Source organism: Eulemur rufifrons, chromosome 30 (assembly GCF_041146395.1).
Source record: "Eulemur rufifrons isolate Redbay chromosome 30, OSU_ERuf_1, whole genome shotgun sequence".
Lineage (NCBI taxonomy): Eukaryota > Metazoa > Chordata > Mammalia > Primates > Lemuridae > Eulemur > Eulemur rufifrons.
The window spans coordinates 59,106,011-59,128,074 of NC_091012.1; the positions used below are offsets into that span (position 1 = coordinate 59,106,011).

Consider the following 22,064-nt stretch of genomic DNA (forward strand, 5'->3'; position numbering starts at 1 on the left):
TATTCTAGGCATAGACAGCAACCTTTTGGATCCATGAAATAAGCAGGGCTAAGCAACATTTATGGGTACTCCTGTGTGTCCCAGACAGGACTGGCGGCATTGACATGGAAGAAAAGAAAGGAAAATAGTACGTAAAGTAGAAAGAGCAAGGGAGGGGAGAGAGAGAGAACAGGAGGAACAGCATGGTAGGAAGCAGTCTTTTACCTGAAGTCTAACCTGGGGAATCTTGTGCTACAGGTTACCCCCTCTTCTCTCCCCCCAACATCTTTAGATCCTGACAGAGATTGAGGAATGTCCCTTCCCAGAGAAAGGGCAGATTTCCCAGATCTGAGCTCTCCTCCTCCTCGGCAGACTGTGACAAATTGCTCACTTACCATCTCTCCGAACACTAGGCTTTATGCTGATCATGTTTATGTTCATTTCCAGGCCCACTCAGACCTACTTCTTCCTTAGCCTGTAGGCTTATGTTAATTTTAGAGATTATACTTTCCGGTGTCCAATTTACTTTATGAGCCAGTTGCTCACTTCCTGCATCTTGTTTGTAGCTGCTCCCTCTAAGTGTTTAACAATGTTTACTCGCTGCTCCATTCCAGCAATTGATGACCAATGTGCAGCCAGCTTTCAACTATTTAGAGGCTGATGCAACCACTCCGTGAAGGAAACAGGTTTCTTGCAAACTCCTCCTCCTCCACCTTTTTCCCACTCCCTGACTCCGTTTTCTGGCCTCTTCCCTGTTTGGGAATCCCTCTTGTCAGGTAGGAGGGACTCAAAGACATTGAAAAATAGTCATTCATCCTTTTGTCAGTTCGCCAGTAACTAACTGTGGGTTGTTGTTTTATTTTTTTTAAAGAACTTTTGGGAGTAAAAAGGAACTATTGATTAAAACACTATTTGTCTATTCTATGAGAATCTCAGTTGTCTATGTTGTGTTCTCCCCATTTAAAATGAATATTTGGTACTGGGTTTTTTCCCCCACTAAAATTTAAGAACATCAATATTTCCCAGTCTTCTAAAATTCTATTCACGCTTTGAATACTCAGCTCCACCCCTCCATAAAGCTTCCTCTGACCAATCCAGTCCTCCCCATTCCCTAGCTCTAGATCCTACCACAGACTCTTCTGTGAGTCTAGTGAGCTGCCTCAGTTTCCCCATTGGACTGAGAACGGACTGGGTCCCAAAACACACATATTCCAAGTTGAAAGATATTTTTACTCATTGATCAGGTTCTATACACTCACCCAAATATCCAAGGAACCCCACACCTTTTGCCTATAGCTGCTATTTACAGCAAACATTATAGACATAGCAGTTTTATCAAAAGTCCTTTTACTATTATTAACACTTCCCCAAGCCTAGAAGTCCTCGTTTTACAGAATACTTCTTCCTGACAATAACAAATTCTCTCGACCTTCCTGGGACCTACAGGAAGTTGGACGAACCCTGTCTGGCCTTGGTCTTTGGTCCACTGAAGTCCCATATACATACAAAGTCAATATAACCGTTTGAGGGAATTTTTCTCTTCAGCCCCCAGGCCTTGATTTAGTGACATGGTCTTTAAGATTACTGGTTGTCTTTGGCCTTTCAAACAAATATTCCTGCAGTCTCTACTACTCATTTGAAACTGAGCAGATACTACTATATACTGTTACCAATTTTATGTAAATTTGATCTACCCGACCAAGCTCCAGAACTTCAGGAAAAAATGCCCTTTACCTCTCCATATCCCTCATTATGTCTCAGACAGAATTGGGCACATTGTCATTGCATAATTTAAAAGCCAAGCTCTAGAGGCATATTGCCTAGGCTTGCCTGAATTACTAACATTTGATAGGCCCTATGCTCCTTCTCTCGCCCAACTTTAATCCTGCCCTTCTATGCTTCTCAATTCTTGTGCCTAGGTCCCCACTCTGATGATGGACACCCAGTTCTCTGAGTTCACACCAGACATCACTCCCATCATGCTGGCTGCTCACACCAACAACTACGAAATCATCAAATTGCTTGTCCAAAAACGGGTCACTATCCCACGGCCCCACCAGATCCGCTGCAACTGCATGGAGTGTGTGTCTAGTTCAGAGGTAGACAGCCTGCGCCACTCCCGCTCCCGACTGAACATCTATAAGGCTCTGGCAAGCCCCTCACTCATTGCCTTATCAAGCGAGGACCCCATCCTAACCGCCTTCCGCCTGGGCTGGGAGCTCAAGGAGCTCAGCAAGGTGGAGAATGAGTTCAAGGCTGAGTATGAGGAGCTCTCCCAGCAGTGCAAGCTCTTTGCCAAAGACCTGCTGGACCAAGCTAGGAGCTCCCGGGAACTGGAGATCATCCTCAACCATCGAGATGACCACAGCGAAGAGCTTGACCCTCAGAAGTACCATGACCTGGCCAAGCTGAAGGTAGCAATCAAATACCACCAGAAAGAGGTAAGCTGAGCTCATCTCTACTTTCAGGGAAGCTTAAGGCCTCTGAGTCCAGAGCAGCAGAGCAAGAGACAACATTTTTCTACCACTTAGCCCTCTAATAAACAAATGGTTAGACAGGCCTCATAACAGTAAGGCCTATTCATCCAAGGCACAGACAGCCTCTGTATATTTTCTTTAGGGTGAGATAAGTAGACATCTGATTGGGGGGGCAGTTATAAAAGCCCTTTTATAAAGCCATTTTTAAACAAAACAAAAAAAAAGTTTACAAAAGAAAAAAGATACAGAAAAAGAATTACTTGCTTCATATGTCCCAAAAAGAGAAAAAAATAAAGGGGACAATGCCAACATGCTCTAATACAAAATACAAGCAAAGGATACACATACTTAAAACAGAGCTCAGGAGCAGACACGCAGTCCTGGAAACCCTTCAATGAAAGCAAAGTAGGAGGTTTTTTTTTTTTTTTTTCTTTGTCTATGCAAATACATACAGAGACTGGGATATGTAAAAATTAAGTATCACAAAAGACCATCACACAATTCTACCAATGCACGTTGCATCTATAATCCACGAACATGGTCAACAAAATCATGTACACTTCAACCCCATTTCATTTAGATTAAAAAAAAACCCTTTTAAATAAAGTGGTTACATTCAAACTTTAACTTCCTTAGTACCATGCTGCAGATTTCAGCGCTATTAAGGTATTGCAAGAATGCCCAAACCTCTGGTGACTGATCATGTATCTAGCAACACTGCAGGATGAAGAAAGAGATGGCCCCATCTCAGCCTATGAACTACATTTAAGCAGGTTCCTCTCTTTTACCCTTCCTGCTCAGAATATAAAAAATTAAGGACTAAATCAAGGAAGACTGGGAATGACATCTGATTTTTTGATGGGAAAGCATTCATTCATTGAACAAATGCTTATTGAGCATTGTTCCAGGTGCTTGGGATTCAGAAGACAGGCATTGACCCTGCCTTCATGGGGCTTACAAGCTGGTGGTAGACATTACGTAAATGATCACTAGAATGAATATATAATTACATACTAAGACAAGTACTCTGAAGGAATGGTGAGAACACATGACCCAGAATTGACACAACTGAGTCCCTGGCAGCTCCTTAGCAAGAAGGCTGAGATATGCATTTGAAAGAAGGAGTTATACTCATGGTTTATAGTTCAATAGAGAGCTATGGAAACATCTGCTATGATGTGACCTTCAAACTATTTGGGTCCACCCCTTTGAGGGAGATCTGTTCAAGCAGATCACAGGAGAGGCTTTGCTTTCCAGCTAGGCCAGATTTACAATCTATTAATAGTATGTGCCATTCTATGCTGTCTTATCAATTATGGGGAGCCTCCTGTAAGCCTAATTTAGTTCTTTAAAGAGGCAGCATGGTATTGTGGATAGAGCAGGGGCTATAAAGCCAGAGCAATTGAGAATGGAATTTCAACTCACTAGCTATCAACCCACTAGCTGTATGACCAGAGAAAAGTAACTCAAATTTTCAGGGCATTAGTTTTCTCATTTATAAAATAAAGATGACAATAATTTCTCTACTTTATAGACCTGGCCAAGCTGCAGGTAGCTATCAAGGGTGAACTCTTAACAGTTTGGAGGTCATACCATAGCAGATGTTTCTCTAGCCCTCCACTGAACCATAAACCATGAGTATAACTCCTTCTTTCATAGGGTAATGGTGGGAAATAAATGAGAAAAGCTACTGTTCAGTGCATGGCACCAGAGGTGCTTTAATGTCCATTTCCATCTCTCTCTCATGCTACCTGGAGTCAGATTCAAACAGGTGGAACTTAGAGGTGCTTGCCAGCTGAAGGGCAACTGGCAGCGCCATCCCTTCATGGATCCAGGCTCTGAGGCAAACCTCACTGTGGGTTCACTTGGTCCCTTTCTTGCAAACAAATAAAAAGACGACTATGCCTTTGAAATGAGGCAAAAATGAGTACGAGGGGCAACCTGGAAGGGGATAACAAATGACAAAAGAGCAACATGGATATCGAAAGGGGGAAGATTGGGGGAATATAGATTGGGGGAAGTGGTAAATGGTTAGGCCCACCAGTGAGTCTCATCCTATTTTGCCATTTACTCCCTTTAGTTCAATATGCCTGGGGTTACTTAACATCACTTTCCTCTTCTGAAAAATGGGGATAACAGGAGCACTTACCTCCCTGGAGAAATGTAAAGATTAAATAAAACAGGTAATATACTTATGCATAGCATGCCGTTGGGCATTCAATAAATATTAGCTGCTATTGTTATTCATTTTTATTGTTACACACAGAGGACCCATGGTATATGGTCTGATTCTGTGCATTAAAATTGCAGGAAACAAATATAGCAAAGGCCCATCCCCTCTCTTACTCCTCCTCCCCTCCCGCGGCCCTGCTGTTGATATGCAGTATCAGTTACTGTGTTAAGTAGTCTGCTGTAAGGTCTAATTGCTTTTTCTACACTTCAATATATGTGTATATTTCCATTAATGATACATATTACAGCTTCAGTGCTTTATTTCACTTTACATAAATTGTTATAATACTGTGAGAAAAAAAATCACAGGTATTTTTAGAATGTGAAATGCTTCCAAGTGACAGGATGGTTAATGGGAGCAGAATAGTTTAAAGAAATAGATAATTGCAGAACCTGACTGAAGTTTGCATTCCTCATCCCACTGAATAGATGAATTTTACAATTTTTACACTCCTCATCCCCCTGAAAATTGACAAAACATTTATTTTCAAATAACGTCACCGCAATATTTCATCAATTTCACATTAATAGGTCACCCTCCAACTATTTTATGATTTGATCCCTTCTGCTCATGTAATCTTCATTTGCCAGTTTTAGTGTTCCATTTGGAAGCCACTGTGATGACTTTCTTACCCTCAAGGGGATCTGCTTGGCACATGACCATGGAATCGCTTTGGATTCTACATTAACTACCCTCCAACCCTCATTAACCTTCACATGATTTTTTCCCTTTTTGTTTTAGTTCTTTTACTGTCATGAAACTTTGTCCCCTGTGTTCCTTGCTTCATAATTTCTCTTATCATTGCTATTACAGAATATCTTTATGCTACTATATGCTCATACAATATATTTCTCATAGCAATCTGAATGTGTCAATGGGTTCTATTTCTTTTTGCTCTCTTAATTAAGCACCAGAGATTCCAACATTGTTTCCAGAGTCCATTTGCTGTGAACACTAAAGTGAAAGGAGTCTTTTTTATTTTTTTATTTTATTTTATTTTATTTATTTATTTATTTATTTATTTTTTTGAGACAGAGTGTCGCTTTGTTGTCCTGGCTAGAGTGAGTGCCGTGGCATCAGCCTATCTCACAGCAACCTCAAACTCCTGGGCTTAAATGATCCTACTGCCTCAGCCTCCCGAGTAGCTGGGACTACAGGCATGCGCCACCATGCCCAGCTAATTTTTTCTATATATATTTTAGTCGGCCAGATAATTTCTTTCTATTTTTAGTAGAGACGGGGTGGGGGGGGTGTCTCGCTCTTGCTCAGGCTGGTCTCGAACTCCTGACCTCAAGCAATCCACCCACCTCGGCCTCCCAGAGTGCTAGGATTACAGGTGTGAGCCACCGCGCCCGGCTGGAGTCTTTTTTTATTGTGATAAAATATACATTAATCTAAATTTTATCATTTTAACCATTTTTAGGTTTATAGTTCAGTGGCATTAAGTACATGTACATTGTGTGACCATCATCACTAGGATTCATTTTTGAGGATGTACCAGTTTTGGGGTATCCACTTTTCTTTCAATAGTGAGCCTACCTAAGTAGAGTTTCATATTTTGCATACATTGTAATCCATAACACTGGCAAAGTAGTGCCAACCTCTTAACCATTCAAAATTATGGATATTCAGCAGTGATACAAAAGTAATACAAAAAGCATTGTATTTATGCAAAGATAACAATTTTAGCCCTGATGCTATTTACTGATCATTGTGAATCAATCAATGAGAACCTTGGTATTTAATTGACTGAATCGTTTCAGTCAAAATACATCAAACTCCAACTCCAGGTTTACAGCAGGAATAGTGAGTGACTCTCAACTTTAATGTCAATAATTTCATGATAAAGAATATAATTTAATAGAGTCACATAAATTCAAATATGGCCCAAAGTTTAGTCTCATAGCCAGGGACTTCAGAATCATTTGGGGATTTATATATTTTGCTTCAAATTTTCCAAGATAAATTATTTTAGCAATGGCCATAGATCAATTTTAGCTTAATTAGTTTCTCTTCAAACTAAGCCACAATGATTAGAAAGGCAGGCTTGAGAATTCAGATATATCCTAAGATGTGTACTCCAAAGGCATTGCTTCAACAACGTAAAACATGATTTATACTCATCAAAATCTATAAATCCCTTCTGAATTGTGACTTCATTTCCACTAAAAACTCTGTAATCCTTTCCAATCTGTGAATTTCAGGGTTTTTTTTAAAAAACAGTCTGTGGTTTCTCTGAGTATCAAATGGGTCAACTTCTAATTTCTCTCTGTTCAATCCACATGTGTAGTGTAAGGCTGAGTACTCTCACCTTGTTGAACAAATCAGCAATGTCCTTGTTTGGGGAATTTTTTTTTTTAATTCTAGCTATAGGGTGTTTGGATAAAAAACACAATGCTTTGAGCTACTGAGGTTCCAACAATTCCGGTGTCTGTGAGAACTTCATTGTCAAAAGTCCTTGATCTGAGAAAGCTAGGAAGTCTGTTCAATAAATACCTACAATCTAATCTTTAAATAAGTGAAATATACACATAGTGCTTAAGGCCACAAGCATAAAAAAGGTCATGATCTTGGTCTTTGTCATATTACACAATACACTTTATCATCAATTTTTGCAGTACAAACTCTCCTCATGTAGAATGTGATAAAACTGGGCAAACAATCCCTTACTTTGGACACAAAAGAAATGAATGAAACATAACTTTATGCTTTCATTATATTTATGGCAAGAGAACTCAGCTCTTCCATGTTAGACAAAATTCCTCAGATTCCTTGGGGGCATATGGTTTATGTGTGTTAACTCATCAAGAAGAAAAACATATTAACATCTTAAGTGGGTCACCCCCCAGGATCTGGGGCAACATATGTGGTCTGAGGGTTATATGTTGGGAGCCCCTAAATAAGTTGGAGACTTTTTAAAAAGAGCATTTTTTTCAGATGACCTTCAGACCCTGAAGGCTGTAGAAGAATGGACAAGAATTATCTCCCAGGACTAGAATTATTCAAAGAGAAACAACCTCTAGATGAGGATGGGGTAACTGAGCTAAAAAAGAAAAACTGCTTTCTTTTCCACTTGATTCCATGCCTGATACCAGTTGGGCCATGAGGTTCTATCTTCAAGGATAGGTAGGATAACTTTCTCAGTGTCCATAATCAGGAACAGGACAGAGCAGATGCAAGACTTGTCCACTCTCTTGTGCCATTCCTGATGACACCCTGTTTAATCTTTGAAAGCATGCTATGATTCCAAACGGGAAGAAATGAAGAAATACCCAATACAAATGGAAACTTTCTCAATGAGTCAAGGTATTGTGGGGGAGGACAATCAGGAGCTCCTGTGCCAAAGAAAAGAACCTAAATAAATCTAAGCCCACTCACACCTTAGGTTTCAAGTTTCTTAAAACTTGTATTCCACACAAAAAAGACAATATTTTTCTCTATAAAATGAAGTGCAACGCAGCTGACTTTCCAAAGCTAGAAGTTAGGGAGATGCCAACATTAAAATTTTAAAAATACAGTTTCAAGAAAGGTCAGTGTTTCCCCAAGTTTAAGAATAAAACTATTAAAAATGACCGATATTGGCAGAATTTGTCATAATATAGAGGCATGTGTATTTGTTTTCAACAACAGATTTTGTTAATGACATCTTTGATGAAAGAAATCTGAAACACTAAAGTTGTGTTTCATAATCGTGGCCCCCTAATCCACTTTACATGAATACTTGTGTTAAACTAAAAATTACCTCTTGAGATGTTTTCAGCATTTTTCTAGGATCTTTATGATGAAATTGTGACAAGGGATAAAGAGTTCAGTGGTTTTTCTTACCTTGCTAAAATGCAGTTCCATTCTTCAGAGTTATTACAGTCGTCACCTTCAAGGATAAGGATTATTTATTATCATGAAGAGAGGTGACCATTGCAGACCAATGGATAGTTGTATTTTTCAATCCAAGTAACTTCCAAATAACTTCAGGAACTAAGAGTTATTTTTTTGTTAGGAATTTTCTGTTGGTTGGTTGGTTGGTAAGCTTTCTGAGGTTATATACACAGAAGAAAAATAAGTCTGAAATTTGGACTGAAGAGAGTAGGATCCCTGAAAAAATAAGTATACCCAGGAGGAATCCCTAAATACCTCTAGTCTATTAAGATAAAGCTATCAGTACAAAAACACAATAGCCAGCACTGATTTTTTAAAAAATTGTAAAAATTGGATCATGGTGGGTTAACAATGTTCAGAGTTACATAACCCCCTCAGGAACAAACTCTTAGCCTTAAATGGGATATAATTCATTATTTCCTGAAGGGCTTTTTCCTATTGTTTTTTCCTCAGTATTATTCCTACTAGAACTCAAGTAGACTCCCAAAAAGAATTTAATTTAATTTGGTTAAAAAAAAAAAAGCTCCAAAGAATTAAACAAAAGCTGATTCCAAACTCTTTGGACATGAAGTAGAATAAGGAATCTCTATTCTCTTAAAAAAAAGGTGCAAAACTATTGGATAATCTTTACATGTCAAATAGATTTCAGGTATTGTCATACAGACAATTTTCAGATATTCCTGAAAAGTCCTGATTTCTTATATTCTGTCCCAATGTCAGATATATCATACAAAAGGCTTTGAAAACTGTAGTATTTAATTTGTTCCTTATTGCCACTGAAGGTAAGCAGAAAAATTATTATAACCCTCATTTTACAAATGAGATAGGACTGTTCAGAGATTTGTTCAAGATCATCTGACAAAGCCAGAAGTAGAACTTCAGACTCCTGGTACAATATTCTCTCTGAGTATACTCTGCTACCTTCTGTTGAATGGGATTCTTTTATGCCGGTTTGGTAGCCTTCAAATTCACTACCAGGTAATTTACGCTGACCACTTTGGTTTGTGAATAAAAGTTTATTCATTAAAATCTCTTAAAACAATAAATTACTTTAGACCAATAGCTAATAAGGATCATAAACAATTATCATAACTGGCAATAACCAGTATACATTAAGATGCAAATATGTAATCACAAATGCCCACACACTTTAGTCAAAGTACATAGGGATGAAGACTTGTGTTGCTTAATCCATTGCCATCTACCAGACTGTCTTCCTTGGTTTTCACACCTTTAAGCTCCTTTCAGAATGATGAACCTCTCTCTCTCTATTTCTCCATACTATACAAGAACTGGCTCTGACATTGGTCTCAAGAAGATCCAGAAAAGGGCTAGTTTGAATAAAGGACCAGCCACTATCTCTATTCTCCTGGAGGAGATTAAGCATTTCAATCAGTGGGCTAAATTAGTTAATACTTCTCATTTTAATCAAGCTTTTACATACATGACATATCAATTGCCAAACAGCTAGTTCTATCAACATCTTAGGGTTGGCTAATTTGCATATAACAAAAATGGGCCTGGTTCATAAACCTGTTTAAAAAGTAACTCCATATTGTGGCTTTCCACCATAAATAGCTACATTAACTGTTGACAATTTTCTTCTCTCTCGTAAAAACACCTCCCCTACTAGCTCTTGTTCCTAAGTATTTTATTATTTCCTAAATGTATTATCTTATCACACTATTAACTACTTTACAATTCTATTCCATAGAGCAAACATACTTAATACAACAATCTATTTCTTACAATAGAGTTACATCTTAATCCTTAAACATATATAATCACACAATTAAAGTAAACATTGAAATAGAACTTATCTAGTCCTGAGGTACCATTACAGTATAATCTTTCCAGGTGACTAAAGTAAACAACAGGCCAGCCAGCTCCAAATATTATGAGGCTGTAGCACATTCTTATTTTGACACCTAAGGATCATATTGACTATTACTTGTTTTATAGGCTGGTTTAAATCTTTATCTTGTTTCAAGGTCTAAAGTAGTCTCACAAATTTCTCCTGATGTATTTTGATGACCTGCTGGAGTTAGTATGGTTGCTTGAGTTCTCTCATAAGACATTAACAGTTTTAACAAGCTCACACTAAATCTGTTCTGGAATTGTTATAAAGTCCATATTGCAGAGTTCAACTTGGAAGAATAGCTACCCTTCAGTATCTATCATGTTCAGTATCTATCAGGAGCACCAGGTCTGTCTTGTTACAAGTAAACTGCTCACCAAATAGAATGTGTAACAGACTGGTGGTCTCTCCTTGAATATGGATCCTGATCTTGTTTAGGTATTTATGAATTGAGTTTTACTTTGACACAAAATTATAGCCCAATTTCCTAAAGTCCAAATTCTCTGTGAAAAGTGTGTATCTTCTCTGGCTGTTTCTAAGCCTTTAATTAAAACATAGATTATATCTTTCAACTTTTATTCAGTTTCTCTGTTGTTGTTCGTATTTACTAAATGTATAGGTTTCCTTGTTTATCTGCTATCACTAACCTCCCTTGTAAAACTATTCCTATTTGAATGGAGGGATAAACTTGTTTCTTCTTGCTTTCCCACTACTTTATTTAGGTTAATTCAGCATAGTCTCTTTGCACTGCATCAATTTTTTTGCCATTTTGAACATAACTGCATATCTAGATTCCCCTACATGGGGAAAGGTTCAGTTTGTCCAGTTATTGTAGCAGCAAATTTCCTCAATCTGCTGTCCCATGTAGCTTGTAATTATCCACAGTAGTTGCTCTATGATATAATTTTTATTTTTCCTATTTGTGTCTTTGTGTCTTTGTCTTATTTTGTGTCTATTACTTGTTTTATAGGCTGGTTTAAGTCTTTATCTTGTTCCAAGGTCTAGAGTAGTCTCACAAATTGGAGTAGTCTCACAGAATGGATCCTCATTTACTCTTATCAATCCTTCTATATAGCAGTCTATTATGGAACTTTCTAATATTAACATGTTGAATAGCTCCATAAGTTCTGATTTTCAAAAGAGTCTATGGTAGATTCTCCTGATACAACAGTCTTGTTATTAAATCTGTTAAATCAGTATATCCTAAAATTCAATGGCCAAACTGATTTGTTTTTCCTGCTACTACTCATTCAAATAGGACCTGGTTATACAGTCTATACTTGCCTCCACTTATCTTGAAAGGTAGCTAATTATCTGTGTATACAGCTCTCAGTATTAGATACAGCATCTGTCATGTTGGTTAGCTATGAAGTCATGTGTATTAAATGTCATTTTAATCCTTTTCAGTATAATATGCTTTAGGCTTCAATATGAATTGGCATAGTCTGGTTTCCACCAGAGTGGATTTCCTTCTACATATCATTTCCCCACAATTTGCATATACCACATTGCCTGATGTTATACTTTTCTGTCTTTACCTAGTTGTTGCCCATGTCATGAGATGCAAAGGTCATTCTCAAGGAAGGAAGACCATAGTGTCAATGGACTTGTCTGAAGGGTATCTATTCTTCCAAATAGAAATTAGGGTAATGTACAGCATAGAGTTGGTGCAATCAGTGAATTTTCTACACATTTATTTGGTCCCTCTCTGCTTTGATGTAGGGGTCCTTCAACTACTGCATTTTCCTCTTCTGGTATATGTAGAATTATTGTGACTAAATACTTTTCCACATTTTGTTTAAATCCATTAGCGCTCTTATCTCTCAACAGTAAATATTTCTAGGTTGAAGTTGCAGCAGGTCCAGTGTAATAAGCCTATCAATTATTCTTTTTAAATTATTTATACCCACGAAGATCTACTTCATCCACTTCCACCGTGGACCATCATCTCTAGGCTTCTGTGTTATTGGTGAATAGTCCTTGTAGGGCTTTGTCTAGCCCTTCTAGTACTTCTCTTTTGTTATTTGGTATAGTGTGCCATTTCCACTTGGGGAGTAATACTGCAAAGTAGTTGCGATGTGAGTCAGCATTTGTGAGAACGGTGCTGCATTGGAACCTCTTGGCCTCAGCTTTCTCAAAGGTTTCTCCCTGGTAACAGTCATCTGAAAACCTTTCTGCAGTAGATGCTGCTCTTTTAGAATAACTTCCCTTGGTTTGCTATAGCATCTTTTGCTCGGCATGTTCTCTCTTAAAGAAACAGTAAGGAGTTTTATCTTTTCAAGTAAAAGTATCTTAACATATTCACTATAATACTATTCTGAGAGATATTCCCCCTTTCATTTCTATTCATTGTGGAACAGTGAAATTGGGTCCCAAGATGTAATAGGGTTCATCAGTTCTTCACTCCATTGTTAGATGAGGAGTTTCTCTTTGCTACTGTTTGTTCCTATCATCAATAATCCTAGCAGGAGAACAAGCACAGATAAACAGACAACTACATGCATTAAGTCAGAGCTTTTTGAATGAAAACAAAGAAGAAAAGAGATCAGTCTTTTGCTGGAAGTAAATCAAGTCAAACTTGTTCTAAAACTTATGACTAATGAAAATGTGCACAACTAGGAGAAAAAACATATTGCTAACATGCAGAAAAATCCGAATATATTGAAACAGAGAAATGATCAGTTCTTACATGCTGGTGGGGGAAAACTGGGTCTTAGTCACCTAAGTCATCATTTATGCAAGAGAGTATATCTTCATATTCATCACCCATCTCTAACATAATTTCATCTACATCAAAGAGTAGGTCTTCATCGTTTATTGGCGCAAGTATTGATTCTAAGTCTATGGTATCAGCAAGGTCTGGTAGTGAATCTTCCTCAGGAGGAGATGCATCTGCTCCATTCTGTTCTGCACAAGGAACTTGTTCTTGTGACATCAATTGTAAAAGCTCTTCGGCTATAGTTACTAACTGGGCCATACAATCAATAAGCCCACTAACTAGTACAGGGACTGTCACAGACTCCATGCTTCAATGCTTTTCTGAATAGATAAAATATTACTAAAAGGTGTAGTAAATGGACTCTTAGTGACAATGAATCCTATGGGGATGACAATGGTTTTGTGGTTGGTTTAGATGAGAAATGAGGACGTTGATATGATGATGATGGTGATCAAGTACAGAATGAGGCTGGTGGTACTATAGAACTTTTTGATGATGTTGGTGAACCTCCCACAAAATTTATATATGGTACTCTTGTTTGTACTGGTAGTGAACTGCTGTTATAATAACCACCAGCGAGATTGTCACAACCAAGAGAAAACAGCAAAGCAGATCTAATAATAGAAAAGAGAAATATAAAGATTAGTATCCTTGAGCCTTTATCCATCCTACAGGTTCTGGCTACAAGATACCCTTATCAAGAATTGCCCATAGGTTGAAAGGGTATCTTCTAGCTATTGCTCCTCCTTTTCTGATAGCCTTATAAGGATCTACTACTTCTCTTTCCTTTGAATTTCTCATGGTCTTCATCATTTTTTAAGAGATTTGAGAGCAAAGTGAACATAGGTAGTTTGTCTATATTCCTTGAACATCTCTTTTGAGGAAATACATTCACTTAGGGTCTTTCAATTAACTCTGTCTTTATTAGTACCTTTGCGTCATTGCCATTTATATCTGGTGCTGCTAAATTCTTTCTGTGTTTTTAATAATCCATTCATTAAAGCTTCCAATTGCCCTGTAGCCTAGGGAATATATGGTAAATAAAAGTCCCCCATTCTCTGTATTTTGTCAAATTTTGGACAAGTTCAGTTATAAAACTAATTCCTTGATATTTCCTATTATTGCCCATCTTCCATATCTAGCAGTTAGTTCCTCCAACTTTATCTAAAGCCACAGTCATATTATTTTCATCTGCATGTCTGGTGGGCTCTGCAAATCATCTTCCTGAGTACCAAGTATATACCACTGTAAGGCAATGTTCTTTGTTTAAAAATCTAGGGATAGCCCAATCTGATCTACTGGCCACATTTGGTCTGGTTTACCATTCCCCAATCCACTTAAAATGAGTTTGTTGAGGGTGTAAGAAGTTTTTAGTTATTTGACATATCTGATATTGATTACTCACTTGTTTGTTTGATTCATAGGTTTTTTTTTTTCACCCTTTCTCCTCTGCTTACCTAGTACACTCATGTTCACATGCCCTGAGGTTTCACATGCCCATTCTGCAACCTTAAATTGAACTGACAAAGGAGCTAAGTTGAAACTTAGAGTCTCCACGGCTGCAGAGTCTACAGTAGTTTTTTGGAGCCAGTCATTCAAATAGATTATTCTGTTTTTTGTTCTGATAAGCTGATACATGTTCTACATGAATTGGTAAATTCGTTTCATCAATTTCTTTTCATATCTCCCTTCACCAGATTGTTTTTCCTGTAATAGTCCAGTCTGTAATTTTCTGTTTATTAGAGCATATATCTCCAGTCTGTGGCTGATCAGCATAGCTATATACTTTTGGCCAATTGTTTTCTTGGGCATATTTACACATTAAATTTCAGGCTATTAATTCTGTATATTGGGCTAATTTTCTTTCTGCAGCTTCAGTCAGGCTTTTCCTAGTGGAATGTCTTGGGATGCAGTCATCCATTTCACTCTTTTAGGATTCTACCAAGTCTATTATTGCCCAATTTCCAGAAGTTCTGACTAGGGGTGGGGGGCCAACAAGCCACAGGCTTCACCTACAACTGACTGTACTCCATAGATGTTTACAGGAGTACAGCAAATCATCAGCCAGATGGTCTGAGACTTGCACATGGAGCTTTCCTAGTCTTCACATGGCCTGGTTTGATCCACTCAGTTATATAGTGTCTCCACTTGGCATAAGTCCTGTTAGACCACTATAATTTTTTTGGTCCAAAATCCTACCAGTAGACATGGGGTTTGCCCTGATGATAAGAATCACAACCATGATGACTAGAATGCATGATTTTGGTTGGAGGCAACTTTCCATCTGAAAAAATGGGAGAATGGGTACTAGAGGCATAGCAGTTTGTTTTATTAACTCAAATGATCTGTGTTTTTTTATTTGAAAGAAAGCAATCTGGTGAAAGGAAATATGTAAAGAAATAAATGAAAGGAATTTGGCAGTAATGTAGAGCATACATCAGCGTAACAGAAGGTAAACACAGAAGAAATATGTGCACTAAATATTGTTAGAGGCTGGGCATGGTGGCTCACACCTGTAATCTCAGTACTCTGAGAAGCCAAGGCAGGAGGATCACTAGGGCCCAGGAGTTTGAGGTCAGCCTGGGCAACATAGTGAGACCCCATTGCTACAAAATTTTTTTTAAAAAAATTAGCTGTGTATGGTGGCATGTGTCTATAGTCCCAGCTACTCAGGAGGCTGAGGCAGGAGGAATCCATCAGCCCAGAAGTTGGAGGTTGCAGTGAGCTATGTATGATGTGCCATTTAACTCCAGCCTGGGTGACAGAGTGAGAACCTTGTCTCTAAAAAATATATAAAATAAGTAAATATTGTTAGCACCATCACATTTTTCAAAAGAAGCAATAACCTACTACTAGATGGTATCTATAGCCCAAAGGCCCAAGAAGGTGACAAGAACATATTCACACAAAACCTATTTATGTTCTGGCTTCCCTTTCACCCAATTTTTTCTCAGCTTCTCTGTCTCCCTCTAGGACTCTTTTATTCCTCCTCGTGGTCAATATACGTCCATTTATTCACTTGTGTGTTTCATTCTATTTCACTCTCTCTGTATCTCCATCTTCCCCTATCCTTGTCTATCATCTTTTCTTCTCTCTCTCTCCCTAAACTGGGAAAACTTTAGAAATAAACTATATTCATCAAAGTGATATTGTATTTATTGAATTGTACATTATACAATCTAAATGTAAAAAGCAGAGAGGTAGAACATTTTATATTTTGCTCTCTTATAAGATAAATGTAGTTACTTATTATTTTATGTGGCCCCTGATTTTTTTTTTCCTATGGCATGGTTACTTTTGATGGGAGAAAAATTCCTGACCTAGCCTTAACTCTGTTGACCCTTGTGTTAGCTAATCCACAATTCCTATTTTCAAAGCATCTTGGAACCCTAGCAGCTAGAGGGTGAGGAGAGGGCAGGGAGGGTGTTGAGAGACTGCTAAGTACTGCAATACTAAGAAAAAAGTAAGAGTATAGTATCAGTTTATCCCAGGTATGGTAATTTCCAAAGCAACCAACCCCAGATAGCTTAGTTTTCCTAAAGGGGTATTTTAGATAGTTTATGCCTAGCCCTACCTCACTTTAAGGAACTTTTTATTAGCTGTTCCCACTGCCTGGGATCCCTTTCCCCCAGGGGGAAAAATGACTTCTTATCATTCTGATCTCTGTTTTAATATCACCTCCTCAGATTCCCTACCGCCCAACCTGGAAAAAGCCCCTAATCAACCCTTTCCCATCAAGCATACACTGCACTTTTGCATTATGGAAGCTATTACCAGCTCATATTTTTTTGTTTATTTGTTTTTCTGTCTCCACCCAACCCCCATATACATATAGACTAAAATCTAAACGTCATGAGATTAGGAAATTCATCTGTTTTATTTTCTGCTGTATCCCCAAGGCACAGAAGAGTGCCTGCCACGTAATAGGTAATCAGTAAATGTCCTTGAATAAAGGAAGGGAGGGACCAATGGAGGAACAACTTTTAACTCATTTATGCAGTAAATATTATCAAGCTTCAACCAAGCAGGGAGATAACAGGGGCTACAAAGCTCTGAAATGTTTGGGACCAGCATGTTTTGGATTTTGGATTTTTTCAGATTTTGGAATACTTGCCCATACATAATGAGGTATCTTGGGGATGAGACCCAAATCTAAACACAAAATTCATTTATGTTTCATAGGTACCTCATACACATAGCCTGAAAGTAATTTTATACAATACTTTTAATAATTTTGTGCATGAAATAAAGTTTATGTATAATGAACCATTATAAAGCAAAGGTATCATGTTAACACTCAAAAAGCTTTGGATTTTATAGCATTTCAGATTTCAGATTTTCAGATTAGGAATGCTCAACCTGTAGTTTGTTTGTTTATTTTTAGAGACAGGGTCTCACTCTGTCACCCAGGCTAGAGTACAGTGGTGCAATCATAGCTCACTGCAGCCTTGAACTCCTGGGTTCAAGCAATCCTCCCACTTCAGCCTCCTGAGGAGCTGGGACTACAGGTGCGTGCTACCACATGAGTTTGTTTGTTTGCTTTTTAATTTTATATAGGAATAGGGTCTCACTACGTCACCCAGGCTGGTCTCAAACTCCTGGCCTCAAGCAATTCTCCCACCTCCTGCTTCACTAGAATTATAGGCGTGAGCCGTCACATGGGGCTTAATCCTCATAATAAAATAACCCTATGAAGTTATAGGTGGAAAAATTGAGGACTAGAGAAATTAAGTAACTTGCCCATGATCACATGGTAAGTAAAGATGCAAAGCTACAAGTCAGCCCAGGTCTAACTTCTAAAGACCTATGACAGAGGGCACAAATTCAGGTGCCTACAGGAGCAGATTTGCCTTGGTCAGGGCCAGAGCTGACATCTCATTCTCCTAAGCAGCAATATAACTGATAATGTTACTGTCATTTGCTATCCCTAGGAATGGGCTGAATTTCAAGTTAAATGTGACTAAGGCAGATCAGTCCCCAAGGAATTCCCATCATCTGTGGCTGGGAGGTTGAGGGATGTGTCCATCATGTACCCTTTCACTGACCTACTGAATTGGCCCAAACACTCATAAACTACTCACCTGTGATAGAGCCGAGCTGGCTGAAGGGGTCAAGGCTCTGCCTAATCAATGATATCTGGACTTCCGTTTCCAAATAGGATGTGAATGCTCCTGCCACAACTAAAACACCCACCCCCCAAAGAGAAGACAAATTGTAAAACAGATAGGTTTAAAGAGATCCGCAAGCTATGGAAACAAAGATAAGATGAACTAAAATTTCAGAAAGCAAAAAAGCCCTTCCTAAGGGAGCTGACAATCACAGGCTTTTTTTCTTCTCTGTGGCATTTGCTAATTCTGAACACAGGTTGAATATAAGGCTTGGCCCTAAGACAGGAAGGATTCTACTGAGGAAAAGGAGAAATCAGCATAACTTTTGGCAGTTGCCAGGAGGCTAGCTTAATGAGTTGGAAACTTGAGAAGCCTGAAATACAAGGCTAGTTTTTCTTACCTGAAGTTAGGTGAGTTCTACGCTGGCACGTGGGTGGGAAAGGCAGGGTGAAATCTCCCACGGTCTCCTGGTATTTCAGAGACAAATTCCCACTAGAGGAAGGGGGACTGCCATAAACAGGCTACTGGTCTCCACCTCAAAAGGCTACCTAGATTTTGAAGTTAGAAGGACATAAGAAAGGCTAATGAGTCAGTAAGGTCAAAACCGTATCCAAAGGGTAATTTGGACAAAGTGATTCTAAAATGTATAAGGAGGCGTCTAGCAGGCCGTAGGAGGAAGATAGCCCCAGGTCTTCACCATTAATAATGGCCGGCACCACCGAATGGACGAGTTCTCCCCCGGGAACATACCATCCAGCGAGCTGCAGATCTACATTTGGATGGATGCAACCGTGAAAGAACTGACTAATTTAGTAAAAGAAGTCTACCCAGAAGTTAAAAAGGGCACACACTTCAATTTTGCAATTGTTTTTACAGATCTTAAAATACCTGGCTATCAAGTTAACGAGATTGGCGGCACCATGTCTGGCAGAAAGGGGACTGACTGATGATTCCATGACCCTGCAGGCGCAGAAGTTCCAAATAGGAGATTATTTGGACGTAGCGATATCCCTCCAGATCGGGCACCATCTCCTTCAGGGTGCATGAGACCTTATTAAATTCTATTTACTATTTCTTGAATTTATTTTTTGGTCAGTTATATAAAATAAACTTACATGTTCTTTTTCCTCAAAAATACAATAAAATAAAATGTATCAGGATATATAAAGGGCTTAGTATAGCTAAATATCTTGAAGAAGAACAAAACCGGAAGACATATATCATCAAATATCAAGGCTAGCTATGCAGTTACAGAAATTAAGACAGCATGGTACTTGCACAAGGACAAATAATCAATGAAACCATGACCTTTACCTCACACCAGATACCAAAATAATAATAATAATTAAAAATGAATTATAACACTAAACATGAAAGATAAAGTTTCTAAATCAAACCACAAGAGAAAAATATTCATGATCTTAGGTAGGCAAAGATTTCTTTAGGACATACACAAAAAAACATAAACCATGAAAGAAAAGATTAATACATTGGGTTTCATTAAATTAAGGACTTCCATTTATTATTAAAAGATTCCTTAAGAGGGTGAAAAGGCCAACCACAGACTGAGAGAAAATACTCACAATATATATCTAAGAAAAGGCTTATATCCACTATATACATACATTTTTAAACTCCTACAAATTGATAAGAAAAAGATAAACAATCTAATTTTTAAAAATATTTAAAAAAGAATTGAACTGGTACTTCATAGAAGAGAATATCCAAACGGCTTATAAGCACATGAATAATAAGTGTTCATCACTATTACTCATCAGGGAAATAAAATGCAGATTAAAACCACAATGAGATATGCAAAACCCACCATAAGAGCTAAAATTGAAATGACTAACAATACCAAGCACTGAAAAGAACATGGAACAACTGGAACTCTCATACATCACTGGTGAAAGTGTTAACTAGTACAACTGCTTTGGAAAACTATTTGGCAGTATCTACTAAAACTACACATACCTCTATCACGTGACCTTACAATTCTACTCTTATGTATATAACCAAAAGTAAATAGGACAAATATCCACCAAAATACATGTACAAGAATATTGAAAGAAACCAGATGTATCAAAGTATATATCATATCATGCCATTTACATGAAATTCAACAACAGGCAAACAGATCTATGGAACAGAAGTGAAAAGAGTGGTCACCTCTGGGTAGTGATTATTGACTAGGAAGAGATATGAGGAAGCCTTCTGGGGTGCTAGGAATGTTCTATATCTTGATATGATTATATATGTAAAAAGAACCAAAAAGTATGAGCTGCACCCTTAAAATTTGTACACTCCACTGTATGCATGCTATACCTCCAAAAACGGTTTTATTTTTAAATTTTGGATCTCCTTCCTATAAAACTAAAGAGGACAGCAAGACAGTGATGAGAGTCTTGCCAGGGTTCAGGCAAGCCAGTCATCAGAACTAATGAAAATGGAATGAAATATGAATGTGCAGGGAAGGGTTCCTGAGGACCCTGCGGCTCTCTGCTTCATGGCAGTGCTAAGGCAAGAGACCCTAATGGCCAGACAGTTTTTAATCGATACAAGATGAGATAACCCACATCTTACAAGTAGCTCATAAAGACAGCTGGGGCAGAGGCCATGCTATCGATCTGATAACTAGGATCTTTAGCCCCATTAGATTTTTATTAATCTCTCTCTTATGACATTTTTGTCTGTACAACTAATCAAAAGCCACCATTTTTCTTTTAGCTGAAAGTCCTACCTTGCTATTTTGTGATACTCCTAACTGGAAAACTGGCAATAAGTGTCTAAGAGTAGGACAGAAAAGAAGCAAAGGAATCCAAATTCTCTGGGTCTATGTTTCTAGTTGATAAGCTTCTCTGCATCAGGCAAAGTAAATTAGTTCATACCCAAGGGGAACAAAGGCAGTTATGTGGGAGAGATTAAAATGTGCCTTTGGTGAGAATGCATGCCAATTTCCTATTTACAAACAGAAAATTTTTTCCTGGTGCTCCCTGCTCTAGTGCTGCAGTACCATTTGGATACACACACACATTCAGTATAGATTTAAAAAAAAAAATTCCAAAACTATATTACTTTGCATTGCCCCTTCTGAGGAAACATCAAGAGAACCTTGTCCCCAAAGGGCAAATTTTATCATTTTGACATAACAGGAGTATGTTGGAAGGAATACAATGAACAAAGCAACCATGTTTACCCTTTAAACTCTTTCCTTAAAAGATGCAAACCTTTGCCTTTAAAAAAGACTGTGTGCAATAAGGCATTTGCCTGTTATAGGATCTGACATTTAAAATCCCCTTGAACCATCTTTAATTTATCAAGAAAGAAAGGAAAGAATTGTACAGCTGAGGAGCTAAACATGGCCCTTCCTTGAAAATATATGAAAAATTCAAAACAGAAACTGAAAAAAGGGGCCGGATGCGGTGGCTCATGCCTGTAATCCCAGCACTCTGGGAGGCCGGGGCAGGTGGACCGTTTGAGCTCAGGAGTTCCAGACCAGCCTGAGCAAGAGAGAGACCCCGTCTCTACTAAAAATAGAAAGAAATTAGCTGGACAACTAAAATATATATATAGAAAAAATTAGCCGGGCATGGTGGCGCATGCCTGTAGTCCCAGCTACTCAGGAGGCTGAGGCAGTAGGATCGCTTGAGCCCAGGAGTTTGAGGTTGCTGTGAGCTAGGCTGATGCCACGGCACTCTAGCCTGGGCAACAGAGTGAGACTCTGTCTCACCAAAAAAAAAAAAAAAGAAAGAAAGAAAGAAACCAAAAAAGGGGGATTAGGAAATGTTCTTATGATCAACTTATACCAAATTCT

At 38.2% G+C, this 22,064-nt stretch overlaps 2 protein-coding genes across 2 annotated transcripts in view; one reads left to right on the plus strand and one right to left on the minus strand.

Moving 5' to 3' along the window:
- Positions 1 to 22,064, plus strand: part of TRPC5 (transient receptor potential cation channel subfamily C member 5) — a 143,381-nt gene that overhangs the window by 28,115 nt on the left and 93,202 nt on the right. Inside the window, exon 2 of the mRNA XM_069463649.1 lies at positions 1,899 to 2,420. Coding sequence (XP_069319750.1) covers positions 1,899 to 2,420 — 522 coding nt within the window. The remainder of the gene's footprint in view (positions 1 to 1,898; positions 2,421 to 22,064) is intronic.
- On the minus strand, positions 13,137 to 13,448 carry TRPC5OS (TRPC5 opposite strand). The gene has a single exon (XM_069463884.1). It carries the CDS (start codon positions 13,446 to 13,448, stop codon positions 13,137 to 13,139), a length of 312 nt encoding a protein of 103 aa, XP_069319985.1.

What these genes read in the sequence shown, in the direction of transcription:
- TRPC5OS (XM_069463884.1), bottom strand. Translation starts at nt 13,448, where the DNA reads ATGGAGTCTGTGACAGTCCCTGTACTAGTTAGTGGGCTTATTGATTGT.